Source organism: Callithrix jacchus, chromosome 10 (assembly GCF_049354715.1).
Source record: "Callithrix jacchus isolate 240 chromosome 10, calJac240_pri, whole genome shotgun sequence".
NCBI classification, from domain to species: Eukaryota; Metazoa; Chordata; class Mammalia; order Primates; family Cebidae; genus Callithrix; species Callithrix jacchus.
In genome coordinates, this window is record NC_133511.1 from 86,449,787 (window position 1) to 86,465,995 (window position 16,209).

At 45.2% G+C, this 16,209-nt stretch overlaps 2 protein-coding genes across 7 annotated transcripts in view; one reads left to right on the forward strand and one right to left on the reverse strand.

Moving 5' to 3' along the window:
• Positions 1–5,444: 5,444 nt before the first annotated feature.
• On the reverse strand, positions 5,445–9,185 carry LOC144577918 (uncharacterized). Its single transcript, XM_078339140.1, has 4 exons — positions 9,140–9,185; positions 8,656–9,072; positions 8,049–8,232; positions 5,445–7,518 (listed from the first exon to the last, which is right to left on the reverse strand). The coding sequence occupies exons 1-2, from the start codon at positions 9,183–9,185 to the stop codon at positions 8,678–8,680; spliced, it is 441 nt and encodes a 146-aa protein (XP_078195266.1). The 3' UTR covers positions 5,445–7,518; positions 8,049–8,232; positions 8,656–8,677.
• The window catches only part of NELL1 (neural EGFL like 1), a 936,371-nt gene continuing 929,261 nt past the window's right edge, over positions 9,100–16,209 (forward strand). For all 6 annotated transcript variants that reach the window (XM_035266029.3, XM_035266032.3, XM_035266031.3 and 3 more), the window contains exon 1: positions 9,100–9,292. In XM_035266029.3, coding sequence (XP_035121920.3) covers positions 9,238–9,292 — 55 coding nt within the window. In that variant the 5' untranslated portion in view covers positions 9,100–9,237. The remainder of the gene's footprint in view (positions 9,293–16,209) is intronic.

Here is a 16,209-nt window from a genome sequence, read left to right on the forward strand (position 1 = left end):
GTCTGGAAAATTAACCCAGTTGCAGTGTTGAGGATGGATTGGAGTAGGTAAGAAATCACCTTTCTGAAATCCTGAAATTTCTGGAGTGAATTTCAGGACACCAGGTAACACATCTCAGGGTCTTCTGGAAGAGCATCTCCTTTCTGACGCCTATGACTGGCACCATTAAGTTTTATGTTTAAAAATTTGAGAAGTCAGCTTGGCGATGACAGCAACCAATAGGAACAGATACAGCAGTGAGACCGGAGCACCAGCCTGGTTACTCTTCTCCCAGGATTTGTCATGTGAGTTGCTGGATCATGGCAAAGTCTGGGAGTCCACGGGGGGTGCTGGGGTATGTGGGGGTCTTGGACATGGGCTCAGGGGCCTCAGGATAGCCCAGGTATTTTTATTCCATAACTTGATTTCTCTTGCCTTCTCATTTCAATCAGGAAACAGAGGCAGAGGCATTCTGCAATTATGCAACATATTCACTTGCACAATTTGCCTCCAGGCTTCCAGTCATCTCCATCACGTGGCACTCATTGCTGGTGTTCAGGAGAGGTGCACAGAGAGAGGTTTGGATCTTACCTGCTAAGGTTGTATGAATATGATCTTTCTGGGCTTAGGGCTTTGAGACAAACTATATTTAAAAAAAAAAACCCTCTGTCTCACCTACTCAAGAGTGGAGATTGCTGTTAAGCACAGGCCCATGACAATCTCACTGTGAACCTCCTTTTTTTTTGCCTTCTTGTGAGTGCTTCTTATTTCTATACACAGGCTTGAGGTCAGGACAAAAATGACAGGGAACTTGTACTAGGCAAGTACTGATATTTTATGAAGTTAGCACCATGTGAGGGAGTGTGGGGGAGAAACTGGTAACTGCCTTTGAATTTCTGCTTTTCCCTTTTTTAGTAACACCTCTGATTTTAGCCAGGCTTGTTGCCACCCAGCCAAAGCATGACATTTCCTGGTTCCCTTGCAGCCAAGTATGGCAGATTGACCTGGCTTCACTTATTTACCACTCCCTCTGCCCTTACCACCCATGAACCACACCCTTGCTATGCCCTTGTTGTGGGTAGACTATATGTCTCACCCTTGATTTGGGGCTTGGCAATTCATCTGTGCTTTAGCTAATAGCATGTGAACAGATGTGGCAGTGTGCCAGTTTTGAGTCTAGACCTTAAGAGGCCTCACCTATTTCTATTTGCTCTTTGGTGTCTCTTTGGGCCATGAAGAACAGATCTGGCTAGCCTATCAACCCAAAGAACATGAAAGGCACATGGGATGGTCACTCAACTGAAACACAAATCTGCAGTGAGAAATGGAATCAGCCCAGCCACTGTAACCTGAAGCAGGACTGTCTGTCTGAGACCAGCATGGATGAACTGAACCCCAGCCAACCTGCAGATATGTGTTTAGTGTTGTATGACACTGAAATTTTGTAGTTGTTTGTTATGTAGCAACAGCTCACAGAAACATATGGAGTGGCCCTTTGACTAGGTTCTGCCCAAATATATATAGAAATAATACATGGGACTCCTAGGCATGCTCTTCTCTTCATTCTCTTCCAAATTTTGCTGTCTGGAATGTGGATATAATGGCTGGAGTACCAGCAGCTATACTGAACCATGAGGTCAAGGAGTGCATTCTAGGAATGGTAGACTCTCCAACTCTAGAATTCTTTTACTGAAGAGAGTATTAAACACCTAAGTTATTTAAGCTACTATTGTTTGGGAGTTTCCCTGTTATATGAAGCCAGATAGAATCTTTACTGATATAGAAAATAAAATGAACACTCTTGGCCTTTTATCCCACTCCCTATTCTCCCATCCCTTGTGGAAGAAGGTGCCAGCCATTGGTCCTCATTTCTCAATGACGTCTCTTTAGCTTTCTCTTTTCATCCAGATCAGTGACAGCAGATGGCTGTGGCAAGGTCTAGCCTGGAGGCAGGGCAGATGGCCAGTCTATTTTGGCTTTCACATAGGCTACGCTCTTCCAGCACTGTCTCTACATTAATAAAAGTGATGTTTTAGCCTCCTGCTAACTGTTATCTTGTTTCTCAACTGGTTCAGAACTCAGGCAGGGAATTGGGCTGTTATGAAACTGACTTCACAGGCTTCATACCAGGAGAAACAGTAAAGTTCATACGGCCTGGGCTTGGGTCTCACTCAGCCACGTACTTGGTCAATGGCTCACCTTCCACATTCCTAAGGTGGGTATAATAATGCTACCTACTTAATTTTGTTGTTTTTTAAGAATAAATGAGTTAATCCTGGCACAGTACTTTGAGCAGTAACCATTCATAGTTACACTTAAGAAATGTAGCTAGTACCATTCTGGCCAGGGCTAGGGTGAGGCCTATTTCTAGGGCCTCTTTGAAGAGATAGTGTGCCCAATTTTTAATGGTCTGTTGGAATGGACATGTGATTATTTAACATTTAATAAAACCTAGATATGTGCACACCTTGGTTCTTGTCATCAGAAACTTGAAACTCATCCAAATTATTGATGTTATGGATTAGAATGGTTTCATCCAAAGAATTATGAGATTCTTTATCTATATGTCTGTATGTTTTTCTACCTATTTTCCTACAGATCTATACCCAGCTTTGTTCTAAAACGTGTTTGAAGCTATGAGACAAAAGGACACTAGTTAATTTAGCAAAATATGGATCCCTCTAATTTGGATGTCATTGAAGTAGACTGTGGTAATTAGAAAACAAAGTTTTCATATAGAGTTTATATATCCACATAGAAACAGAGGTTCACAAATAAATACATTCATTCAGCCTCTTTTTATAAATGCATGAGCATTTCGGGAAATAAAAATATCCACCCAAGTCAGGCTTGCACAGTTGCAGAGAGCATTGGTGCTGTTAGGTTTGTGAAGGAAACTTGGGTGCTTTTTTTTTGAGCCAGAGTCTCGCTCAGTTGCCAGGGGCCAGGCTGGAGTGCAGTGGCACAATCTCAGCTCACTGCAACCTCCTCCTTCTGGGTTCAGGCAATTCTCCTGCCTCAGCCTCCCGAGTAGCTGGGACTACAGGTGTGCACCACCATGCCTGGCTAATTTTTGTATTTTTAGTAGAGATGGGGTTTCACCATGTTGGCCAGGATGGTCTCGATCTCCTGACCTCATGATCCACCCGCCTCGGCCTCCCAAAGTGCTGGGATTACAGGCGTGAGCCACCGCGCCCGGCCCACTTGGGTGCTTTTGCACTTTCCTCAACTCCGCCAGCAAACTGGCACTTTCCTACAGCTGCCAGAACAAAGCACTACAAACTGAAAGATGTAAGACAAGAGAAATGTGATCTCTCACAGTTCTGGAGATTAGAAATCTGAAATCAAGGTTGGCAGGACTGTGCTCCCTCTCAAGTCTTCAGGGCATAATCCTTCCTTACCTCTTCCAGCCTCTGGAAGATACCCCATGGCTTGCAGCTTGTCTTCATTTTCTGTTACTTTTAACAGAATACCTGAAACTGGGTAATTTTTAAAGAAAAAAAATCTATTTCTGACAGCAACAGAGATTGAAAGGTCCCAGGTCAAGGGTCTGCATCTGGTGAGAAACTTTTTGCTAGTGGGGACTCTGTAGACTAGAGTAGCACAGGATGTCATGGTGAGGGGGCTGAGCATGCTAACGTGTTCACTCAGGTTTTTCTTCCTCTTCTTATAAAGCCACCAGTTCCCCTCCCATGATAATCCATTAATCCATTAACTCATTAATCTATTAATTTCTACCCTCATGATCTGATCACCTCTTAGAGTCTCCTTCAATACTGCCACTTGGGGGTTAAACTTCAACATGATTTTTGGAGGGGACAAATAGTGAAATCGTAGCACAGCTATAACATGCTCCGCATCCATGGTCATATGGCATTCTCCCTGTGTCTCTGTCTTCCCATGGCATTTTTCTCTTCTCATAAGGGTACCAGTCATACTGCAATTAGGGCCTATACTAATGACCTCATTGTAACTTATTACATCTGCAAAAACCCAATTTCCAAATAAGCTCACATTCACAGATACCAGGGGTTATGACTTCAACTTATTTTTGGGGGTAGAGGGAAGGTAGGCAACCCAATCTATACCAGGGCTACTTTCTCATTTTCTTTTGTTTTACATGGAAACTTGTCAAGTGTCCACAATGTGAAGGTAGTTAGACCGTGTGGACAAAGAAAAGTGGCTTCAGGAGGGGAATTTGTAAGGCAATAAATACAATAGATGCTTTCTCGTGCTTGGAACTGCTTTTAGTTTGCACATTTAAAAAGGAGTCCTTCTTACTCTTCCTCCATGGGATCTGCTGCCCCACATAGAGTCAGCAATGGAGCAACTATGGGGGACAGAGAGAAAAGGTCTTCTCACTGTTGCCATGGTGAAAGCCAATGAGAAATGTTCATTCTCCATGCCGCTTCCTGGCAGAACATCCATTGATTCATTCATTCAACAACATTTAATGAGCTCCTAAAATGTGCTAGGCACTGTTCTAGGTGGAAAAATACATTAGTGAACAAGAAAGACAAAATTCCTATTCTTAAGAAGCTTGCATTATATTGGAGGAGACAGAGAACAAATAAGTATATAAATCACATTCTTTTAGACAATATGATAACATATAAATCATATTTTAGACAAACATTCTAAAAAATATCCAAAATATATAAATAATATTATTTTAGAAAATAATGAGTACTCTAAAAAATAAAGCATGGTAAGAAGGCAGAGAAATTTGGGAATAAAGTGAGAAGCAGATTCTTTAGGCAAGGTCTCCTCAAAGGGCTGACATGTGAGACTAGATTTGAGTCATGTTAAAAGCGAAACTTCCAGGAAGAGGGGACAGCAAGTGCAAAGACCATGAGGATGGTATGAACTTGGAATATTTAAGGAACAAGCTTGCCCACCTGGAGTGAGGGGGAGAAAGAGGAGAGAAGGACCCGGGAAGAGAAGCAGGGATGACATAAGATGTTTGGATTTTTCCAAAATATGATGGAAAATTCCAAGAAGAATTTTAAGCAAGAAAGTGTGATCTGATACATATTACACAACACAGACTATGACTACTGAAGGCAGGGGTGACTGAATTACACAGTGAAAGAACAGAGGCAGAGAGCAGCATTGAGACTACAGCTGTAGCCTATGGACGAGATAATGATGGGTTGGAGGAAGGTGGGAGAAGGAGACCTGGTGAGAAGGGAAATTTGATTTGGGATTATTTCTTTAAGGTATACTGACAGGGCTTGATGCTTTGTGTGTGGGGCACAGGGCAAGTCAAGGATGACCCTGAATTAATTAGTTGGAGCACTTAGTGAAGGCTCATGCCATGTCCTTAGAAGTCAGCAGTGAGAAATTTAAGAGAAGGGAAATTTCAAAAGTCCTCATTTGACCATATAGCAATTTTTTTTGTCATAATCATTAAAATATTTTTAAAAAGCTTTGAGATATAATTCACATGCCACACAATCCACTCATTTAAAGTATACAATTCAATGGTTTATACTATATTGTGAATATCTGTGAGAGTTTTACATCCATCACCACAATCAAATTTAGAGCTTTCACGTTACCCCAAAAATAGCCCCTGCATTTTTAGCCATTACCCCCAATCCTCCCTCCCTAACCCCAAGCCATAGACAACCACTAATCAGATGTTTTGTCTCTATAGATTTGCCTATTCCTAACTTTTCATAGAAATGAAATTGTATAATATATGGTCATTTGTGACAGACTTCTTTCACTTAGCATAGTATTTTCAAGGTTTGTCAATGTTGTAGTATGTGAATGCTTCATTTCTTTTTATTGCTGAATAATATTCCATTATATAGGCATACCACATTTTATTTATCCACTTATTTGTCAACGGACATTTGGTTTCTACTTTTTGGCTATTTCGAATAATGCTGTATACATTTATGTACAAGTTAGCATACAGACATATGTTTTCATTTACCTTGTGTGAATATCTAGGGATAGAATTGCTGTATCATACAGCAACTCTACGTTTAACTGTTTAAAGAACATTTTACAGTCTAACTAGCAGTATATGAGAGTTCCAATTTCTCCATATCCTTACCAACATTTATTTTCTATTTTATTCTAGCCATCCTAGTGAGTGTGAAGCAGTATCTCACTGTAGTTTTGCATTTTCCAGATGGCTAATGATGTTGAACGTTTACTCATGTGTTTATTGGCCACTTGTATATATACCTTGGGGTAATATCTATTCAGATCATTTGCCCATTTTCAAACTGGGCCTTTTATTGTCTTGTATTATTTAGTTGTAATAGTTTTTCAATAGATACAAGTTCCAATCAGATATGTCTTACAAACCTACTTTTTTATTTCATGAGTTGTCTTTTTACTTCATTGATGGTGTCCTTTGAAGTACAAATGTTTTTAATTTTTATGATGTGACCATATTATATTCAAGATGTCTAATAGGCAGGTAGATATGTAAGCCTGGGGTTCAAAATAGAGGCTGGGGATAGAGATGCATATTTGAGAGTCATCCATGTATAGATATTATTTAAATCCATGAGGTGGGATGAGCTTAACAGGGAGGGAGGAGGGAGTGTGGTTGGAAGGGAAGGGCTGAGGAGTGAGTCCTGGGGCTCCCCAATACTTAGAGGTCAGGAAGAAGAGGCCATACTGAAGGGGAGGGAGGACTTGGGATTTGGCATCAGGTAAGATGTTTCAATGGGGCTTCCACTGAGCACAGGTCTCACTGTAACATCCCACCATCAAATATATACATAGCCATGTGTACCTTTATTGTCACTACAGAAACTTGGTGGGCCCATTCTATGAAGGTAACCTTAGCTTAACAGGCCTACACACTCAAAATGCCTCATTTAAGGATTATACCTATAAGAGGTGATTGCAGTACTTAGTTATCTAGGAAAGCTTTATGACCTTGTTGAGATTAACTCTTGTTACTGTTAATAGATGTTATGCTGCAAAGCTATGACAGAACATATGTCTTGCCTTATTTTTTCATGGAACAAGCTAAAAGTTCCATCCCACAGGACCAGCTAATTACACAAAGACTTTAAAGATAGAGAGCTCCAAAGATCTTACCCATACCACCTTTTCCCCTTGGGGGGTTACCGTACTTTTAAGGATTCTGGGCTGTCTGAAATCAATAAAAGGGCCTTGTAAACAACAGTCCAAAGCACTCAAGGCTGTTCCTGCTAAGGTGTACTTAAAGAATGCAGAGGAGAGACAGGAAATGGCTCTTACAATACAGCATGAAGTATGGTGTCCTTGTCCACAAAAGCCACAAAGACTTGAGAAATCCTATTTTCTTCAAGATGTGTCATTTTAATGTTAGCTTTAAATACAACACACTCCAGGTGTAAGAAAAAACATGTAGACTCCATTAATGAAAATACAGAGTCAAGGCAGACAGATTTTCTCTGGGCCTTAGTTGAATTTGAGTTGGAGTCGGCTGACATCAGTTTACTTCTTAATCATTCAGCACAGCTTCTGGATTGCACAGCAGACTTCTTAAGTTGGAATTTACCTGCTTGTTCACTTCTTTTTCATCTGCCAAAGGACCACAACATAAAGAGCAAGTGGGACAGTGGTTTGCACACAGAAATATCCAGAAAAATAGGGCAGAGACTAGAAGAGCAAGTTAGTGAAATCTCTCTTTATAAGATGCGCTGCTAATTTTGTGAACTTCATTGGGAGTCCTAGGGTCAAAGTTGTGTAGGGGTTAAGGATATACGAAGTGAAAGTGGGTACAAAGTGAGAAGGGCACATTCTTATTAGTGAAGAGGATTCTGAAACGTTGGAATCGGTTTCCAGGAAATGAGGGAGGGCTGTTCTGAGGTTTCCTCGGACTCCTCTGCAATCCCTGTTGTGAATACGAAAGGGTTGGTGGTGGTGAGGTGGGGCAGGGGTTCAGAGAGACTGGGAAGACTGAGAAAGCCAGGCAACTTTAAATTATGTGGGGCTCATTTGGCATAAATCAGAAGCTGTCATTTCAGATTTCATGACTCTACATATCCAGCTAAAAATAACATTCCTAGATGTCAGCGGGACAAATAGGAAGTGGGACAGAAGTCTCAAACCTGGGGGATCTTCATAGGGAAGGTCAGGTCCTGAAATGGTCGCATAGAGGGGAGAGGACGCATTCTCTTCTTGCCCACGAGTAGAAACAAAGCCCAGCTTTTCTCTTCAGAGAATGGTGTGGTGGTGGGGGACGGAAAAGAAGATGGAGGTCCCGGAGAAATTGCAAATGAGGCCAAAATGTGACTATGAAAGAAGAGTGGGCTTTTGATAATACCATTAAGAAAATCAAGCAATAAAAAAAAAAAAAAAAAAAAAAAGATGGTTAGGAATTACCCCTATGTGGCAGCATCTGCCCTGCAGAATGAGGTTTGCAAATAGACTTCCCAAACCCCAACCACAGCTCGCTCTGCCTAGAGGACCCCTTTTCTGCACCCCCACTTCAGCGTCCTCTTCCTGCACCCCCAAAGAGGGTACTCAGTCATAGGGGTTCACCAGGAGAGCGGAGACAGAAGGTACAGGTGGTGAGCGGGGATTCAGCCATCATCCCCCTCAGGTTCCTCCCCACCCAGGTGACAGAGAGAATCCCGAGTAATTGTTTTCCGAGGGGGGCCGTGCGCGCTCAGTGGCGCCGCCTCCGTCTGGGTTCCCCTGAGGAAAATTACCCACCCGCGAGGGTTCGGCGGCTTTTTCACTCTGCGGGGATGAACTGTGGCAACTTCGGCAGCCCCCACCGCGGTGCGGAAACGGAGACCGCAACCGCGGAAACGGCGGCTTGGCCCGGCTGGAGCGCGTGAAGCCGTGTGGGCGCCGTGCGCCTCGCGCTCACTCCTTTCGGCCGCAGGTCCCGGGACTCCGACTTCGGTGCGGCTGACGCGTCTGCAGTCCAAATCCTCGCAGTTCCGCGGGCGAAGGAGGCGAACTGAACCGGCCTCCAGTGCGGAGCGCAACCAGCCAGAGTAGCCAAGCCCGCGCTCCTGCCCCGGCTCCTAGGCGAACGCAGCCGCAGCGGGGGCCGGGCCCCGAGCCCCGCGCCGCCGCCGCCCGCCGTGGGGGGCGGGCTGGGGGCGGGGCGGTCGGGGCTGCCTTCGCGGTCACATCCCGGAGCTCAGCACCCGGCGCCGCGTAGCCACCTCCCCCGCCGCCCGCTAGCAAGTTTGGCGGCTCCGAGCCCGGCGCGCCTCAAGATCCAAGCTCATTTGTTTCCACCTAGCCTCGGTGCGCCCTGCTAGGCGGCGACCCTCGGGAGCGATGCCGATGGATGTGATTTTAGTTGTGTGGTTCTGTGTGTGCACGGCCCGGACAGGTAAGCAGTACTGGGGTGGTGAGAGGGATCCGGGAAATGGGGGAGCCCCGCCGCTTCGCCCAGAGCCCACAGCGCGTGGGGAGACCTGGAGCCGAGCTCTGCGCTGGTCTGGGGAACGGCAGTAGCGTGGACAGCTTCCTGGGATCTCTGCCCTGCTCGGAGTGACAGGGTGAGAAGCGGGACTCAAGGGCTTGAAGGTGGTGTCCCCGCCGAGTGCCCCTTCTCGGGGGACGAGGCCTCGGGGACGTTGGAGTGAGGGGCGCGGCCGAGCGGGCGCACCCTCTTGCAGTTATTAACCAGCTTTCCAGTCCCAGGGAGTCGAAACCCGCAGCAGGGCGGGCCTGCGAGCCCCAGGTCCCCAAACTTGAAAGGCGCTGTGGAAACTGCTCTCGCCGCCCCCGGCCAGGCTGGGAAGGGGTAGTTGTGGGAGTAGCGCCCGCAGAGGGAGCGCTTCCTGCTGGCGGGCGCGGCTCGGGCCGGGAGGGCAGGGCGCGGCGCGGCGAGGGGAGAGAGCTGCGGGAGAACCCTGGGATCCGGCTATCTCCTCCTGTCCCTTCCTGACTACCCCCGAGAACTCCAGGAGTATTCTTCGACCCTCTTGGCTCGCAGGAGCTGGGTGAACAATTATTTGGGGGAAATGGAGCAGTGGAGACAATCTGGGGAAATTTTCTCAAGCTCAAACCAGTTTTCTCTTCCTATAATCGCAGGGTTGGGGTGGGGAGGGGGAACAAGGATGATGCGTGATTATCTGAAGTCCTCACTTGGTTCTGCCTCCGGAGACGCAGTTGTGAGGACTCTCAGCGCGTCTTCCTCCTTCTGCTTCCACCAGCTCCCTTGCCCACAAGTCCCCAGGGGTTCGGAGACTGGCTTCCAGCCGCTTTCTTCAAAGAGCTAGTAGTAGAGGCGGGGAGACTAGGGTGGGGTGAGGTGAGGTGGGGTGCGATGTGGTAGGAAATTGGCAAAAACAGGGCCTGTCAATTGGAGGGAGTGTCGGCGGTTTGCAGTCCTACCTGGCCGTCCTCAGTACGCGCTGCCGACTTCGCACCCTAGAATCTGTGTGGTCATTCTCTCTCCCTTTATTCTCCCCCCTTTACCGCCCTTATTTCCTTCTCTAGAGGCGTGGCTTTCTCTCTAGGCCAAAGAGCGGAGAGGGCTGAGGAGGGGCGTCTGCCCTTGGTTGTTTGGCCCAAAAGTTCCCTCCGCTTGCGCCCAGTCGCCCCTCTTTGGCAGTTAGCCCGCTGGAAGATATAGCGTCTAGGAGCTGAGAGGGCCCTTCCCACTTTCCCAGGACTGAGCAGGCAGCGGCTTTCGTCTGCTTAAGAACGTTGAGTATGGATTTCTCCAGGGACAAAAGAAACCTCCCATTTCGTTCCTTACCTATATCTTAGCTTCACAGGCTGCGGAGACTCAGTCTAGCTTACAATAGTTGTCTCTTGAGTTCAGGCCCATCAGGACGGGTTAGTCTTTTAAAACCAGAACATGCTGAAGGATTGCGCGAATCCCAGGAAGATCAGGACAGGCAAGGCTAGTTAGTGCATAGCGTGGGCTGCCGGCCCTGAGCACGGGAGTCTGGTGCTCGTGGACATCTTAAAGAGGAACCGCAGACAGGGAGAAACTAGATAGGGAGGGGGCAACCCGTTAGTTCATATCCCTAAGTGCATATCACTATGGAATATGCCTAAATTCTTTGTTCTCATTACTCCTTTAAAAAGTCGCCGAAGTACCCTTATCACGATTCTTTGGTACTTTCCATTCCAATCCACGGAATGGAACATTTTTCAGGGTTCATTGCTTGTGGATGGGATCTTTAAGAACAAGATCTTTTCCCTCTTTCCACAACCAGTCCCCTGTAAATCTTGCAAAAAATTTGGTTGTAGGAGAAAATTCATTCGTGTTTTTATTCATTCAACAAACGGTGTCTTGCTGGGTGCTAGGATTTCTTATGCAAACAGAAAATGACTTAGTCCTTGACTTCTAGGAACTTACAGCATAGCTGGGAATCTAGATAGAAACTGGCAGGCATTTAAATTTTACGGATTGATGGGGGGTGATGGAGAGGTAGGGGTATAAGTTTGTATTAAGAAAATATGGAGGAGGGAGAGTTTGAATTAATTCTGGGGAGGAATGGTGGTCATGGATTTGAGAGTTGTGCCTTCAAGGCTTTGTAGGGAGTTTTCCAGGTGGACAAAGTGGGAAGGCATTCTAGGAAGAGGGAGCAGGTTGAGCAAAGGCAGGGAAGCATGGAAGGATCTGGCACATTGGTTGTGGCTGTTGCCTAGGAAGCTTGGGTTTTCAATGCCACTTGGCACTACTTGGACACTAGATGCCACATATTTCTTCTACACACATTATCAGAAGAATCAGAGAGATGGGGGGTGGGGGGATTACCTCTCAATTTGTACACTTAAGATATCTTGTAGCTGGAGAGGGTATAAGCAGTAGCTTTCTGGGGGCAGCCCCTTTGATGTTGTCCAGGTGTCACCATTTCCGTATCATCCATCCACCCTCTTCTTAGGTAACAAAGGCTAACTTGTGATTAGTTTATCAGGATCCAAACAGCTGCATGAAAAGTTTCTTTGTCAAGTGGGACAATTGTTGTCTGGGCTGTTAACAGTGCTAGATGAAATAAACATGTGGTTCACTTAGTGCGCTGCTCAGGTATCACTGCCTTTTAATGGAACTGAGTAGATGATATCAGGCACATTTTAATTAAAGCAAGACTGCCGTGCAGAAACAGTTGCATATGAAAAGATCTAATGATAGGGGTCATAAGGAGTTGCTTAAATCTGTCTTGTTCAGATAACTTGTTTTAAGAGTGCAAAGCGGAGTCAAGATGGGAGGTGCCGTTCTCCAGTTTTTATTTCTGGTTGAGAAATAATTCAGAGATTTTTCAGGTACATCACTAGTAATCAAAATGTAAAAGCCTACAATAATAGAAGTAATAACACACCATCTCTATGAGTTTTCTCCAATGCTTTGGCAGTGTGAATAATTGAAAACTCAATAATTATTCCCCCATTGCTTTCCGGTTTGTTTTGGTCACCAGGGTAGAGAGTAAAGGGAGCACAAAGCCCCTACTGACCAAGTGAATGTTTTTTGCTGCCACCTACTGGAAAGGAGAGATTTTCTTGATTTCTTTTTTTGGGGGGGTTGGGGGGAGTTTGGCTCTTGTTCCCCAGGCTGGAGTGCAATGGCACAGTCTCGGCTCACTGCAACCTCTGCCTCCTGGGTTCAAGCGATTCTCCTGCCTCAGCCTCCCGAGAAGGTGGAATTACAGGCATGAGCCACCATGCCCGGCTAATTTTATATTTTTAGAAGAGACGGGGTTTCTTCTATGTTGGTCAGGCTGGTCTCAAACTCTCAAACTCAGATCTGCCCACCTTGGCCTCCAAAAGTGCTGATTACAGGTGTGAGCCACTGCACCCAGCCAAGAGATTTTCTTTTTGAAGGACCTCTCTGGTGGATCATTAATTATGAATTGAATAATGGAGCTGTGAACATGAGCCCCCAGCCTCCAAGGATCATGTAAAATATTGGCCAGCTTGGAACAGGCATAGAGCATATTCTTCAAGAAAATTGCTTTTGGGGTACTAAGGAACTTTGTAGGTCCCCAGGGGTCCAAATCTGGTTAAGTGGTTGTAAAATTCCATTAAATGAGTTCCTGGAGCATCATTCTAGCATTATTTTAGTCTGCATGGTCCAGAGGAAAACAGACAGCGTCCACCATGGACAAGGAACAGGAGGAAATTTAAAGACAGCCAGACCCAGCAGAATTTGCCTGGAAGTCTATGTCTGGGACCCCAAAGGTGAACTGAGTGGGCTGTGGGCCTGAGCATTCATTCCCTGGTTGGGGGTGAGGAGCAGCCATTAGCAGTAGCAACAGGTATCTTTGTTAAGAGTGGAGGTTCTGAATCTCAGAGTCAGGCCTCAAGTGCCTCTGTGACATTGACATGCTGCATTCCAGGTTTTAAAAATATTTCTTCCCCAGGAGCTTTTTCTTTTGCTTCATTGTAATTCCCAGTTTCAGCCATTTGTAGAGCCATTATGTCCAAAGTAGAAAACTTCAATAGCGTTTCCTAGGAAAGGGCAGGCACTCCATGCTTGGACAAGAAGAAGAAACATTAATTTTTTTTTTTTTAATGAGACCAGCAACACTTACACTATATAAGGTTCAGGAGAGCCCATGTAAATGCTGCCTAGGGTTTCTGATTCCCTAGGCAGTGTGCAAAGTGTTATCCTTTACACATCCTACTATGGGCAGGAGACATTTTCATCCTGATGGGGACCAATTAAAGGGAGATAAGAAAACTGTATTCAGAAGCCTAATTGATTTCTTTTTTGTTGTATTTTTTTTTTTATGAGCTGTTTTCATAATAAAAGCAATACACTTAAAGCCAGAGAAGCTCCTTCACTTTTGAGTTGTGGGCGGGGAGCTGGGGAGTGAATATAGGTTTCATAAATGGATTTTACAAGCAAACCTAGGGTGAGAGGCCCTTCTAGGTCAGTTGGGCATGGAGAGGGGTTGGGAGGAAAGGGGCCATTTGTATCTTTTGTATGATTCCAGTGGAGTTGAGGACCAGGGAGCTGGAGTGGTCTGGAGAACTGATCTTATTAAAGATAGATTAAATAGCCCCCAGCTGGGTACCTCTTATATGCCAGATTGAGCTGTTGAAGTATGAATATAGTTTCCCCTGAAACTTCATGAGTCTGTTGTAACAGGTACCAGTATCTTTTTAAACATGGTAACTCAAACCATGGAATTGTTTAGCATGAAATATGAAGACACCCGTGTTAGTGCTGATATGGAGTACTGGAGTTCTGAAGTCTACTTCAGTGATTGCTTCAGGGAGGAAGGTATTAACGTTCCTATTTTATGGATGAGGAAACTGAGGCTCTGATATGTGAATGATATATTTAATGGCACAGAGTTAGTAGAGGGAAGAGACTGGACTGAAACTGGCTCTCACTTTAGTGTTGTTTCCACAGTAGTTTCTGGATTGAGGGAATTATGTTCTCATTTGGGGGGTGAGGATTCAAGGACACCATTAGGGTGTTCTGATAGTTCTACAGAGTTTATTTGGATGCTTTTTAGGTTTGTCCAGTTAATTGCAGGGCCCTTGGTCTGGGAGATTTGAACATCTTAAGGATGCTATCATAGAAGGTCTTATAGTCCCTGTATCAGTCAATACTGCCATAATAATTCTGTGTAACAAACAACCCAAAACTCAGTGGCTTGAAGCACTGAGTTTGTGATACGTGATTTTGGTTTACATGTCTGTAAGTTGTGTTTGGTGCTGGCTCATCTAGGCTGCATTTGGCTGGGCTTGGTTTCAAACTCAGGTAGACTGCCAGCTCCACATGTCTAGGTATCCTTGGACGAGTGGGCCAGCAGGGCCATGTTCTTCTCATCATGATGTGGAAGTAGAAGAGAACCAACCCCACCACACAAGCATATTCAAGCCTCTTCTTGCATAATGCCACTAACATCCCAATGGCCGAAACAAGTTACATGGCTGGCTTCAAAGTCAAGAGATGGGCGGGTATGCTCCCATTCTAGTGGAAGGAACTGCAAAGACATACAACAAAGGCTGTGGATATTAGAGGGTTATAGATTTGAGGCCAATAATTTAGTCAACCACTGTCTTTTTTATAAAGTTTCCTTGGCTTGCATGTCATCCGTCATCTCATGCTATCCCCAGATGTGCATATTGCTCTGAGGTTATTGCACACAAAGTATTGATCGTGCACCAACTCATTAGATAATTAATCAGGTCCTGAGTTCAGGGCCTCTCTGCCATCTGTCCAGCGCTGTGAAAGGCACTTGGACAACAGGGGTGCTTCCTTCTTCTTGCATCTGGTGAAGGGCACATTCCCCAGACCACTTTCCAAATTCCTGGCCAGAGAAACACCAACTTAGAGGTCCTCTGAAATTTAATTTCTGCCTTTAAACATAAACCTTAAAACCCTCCAATTATATCTCAGAATAACATCCAAGCTCCTTGTTGTGGGTAACAGTCCTTATATGATCTGGCCCTTCTCTCTGTTTCTCTTTGGTTCCTTCCCCTTCCCCTTCCCCTTCCCCTTCCCCTTCCCCTTCCCCTTTCTCTTCCCCTTCCCTTTCCCTTTCCCTTTCCCTTTCCTTCCCTTTCTTTTCCACAGAGTTTCACTCTGGCACCAGGCTGGAGAGCAGTGGTGCTGCAGCATCTACTTCCTGGCTGCAAGTGATCCTCCCAAGTAGCTGGGACCATAGGTGTACGCCACCATGCCTGGCTGATTTTTTGATTTTTTTTTTTGTAGAGACATGCTCTCCTTATGTTGCCCAGGCTGCTCTCAAGCTCCTGAGTTCAAACAGTTCGGCCTCAACCTCCCAAAGTTTGAAGATTACAGGTGTGAGCCACCATGCCTGGTTGGCCTCATTTTCTACTTCTCTACGCCTGGCCCCTTCAGTTTCAGCCATACTGGCCTTTTTTCTGTTATTGGGACATTTCCAGTTTGTTCCTCGTTTGCATGTACCCTTCTTTGCAGTGGAAAGCTTCCTCACATCTTGCCTTTTCTAGTCATTCAAGTTTCAGCTCAAAAGAACCTTTTCCAACTCTCCTTTCTAAAGTAGGGCCCCCATCCAAGTTGCTTTCTATCCCATTACTCTATTTTATTTTCTTCATGGCATTCATTGCCATCTCAGATTATCTTATTCATTTGTTTATTTCTTGTCCTACCCCCACCTAACCTGCAGGAATGCGAGCTCCATGAGCACACCAGTGCCTAGCAATGTGTGTGCTGTATATAAGCACTTAGTAGTACCTGTTGAAAAAATTATGAATGAATGTAGAGTAAATGGAAGGAAGCCATCTTTGGGTTAACTGGTTTCACAACTGGCTACATTTGGAAGAGAAAAACTTAAATCTTCAGTTCAGGGA

Bases quoted from the DNA above. Each gene is read 5' to 3' on its own strand.
- LOC144577918 (XM_078339140.1), bottom strand. From the start codon at position 9,185: ATGAGCTTGGATCTTGAGGCGCGCCGGGCTCGGAGCCGCCAAACTT. The intron at 9,073-9,139 runs GCTAGCGGGCGG...GTGACCGCGAAG, and splicing joins GGCTCGGAGCCGCCAAACTT to GCAGCCCCGACCGCCCCGCC.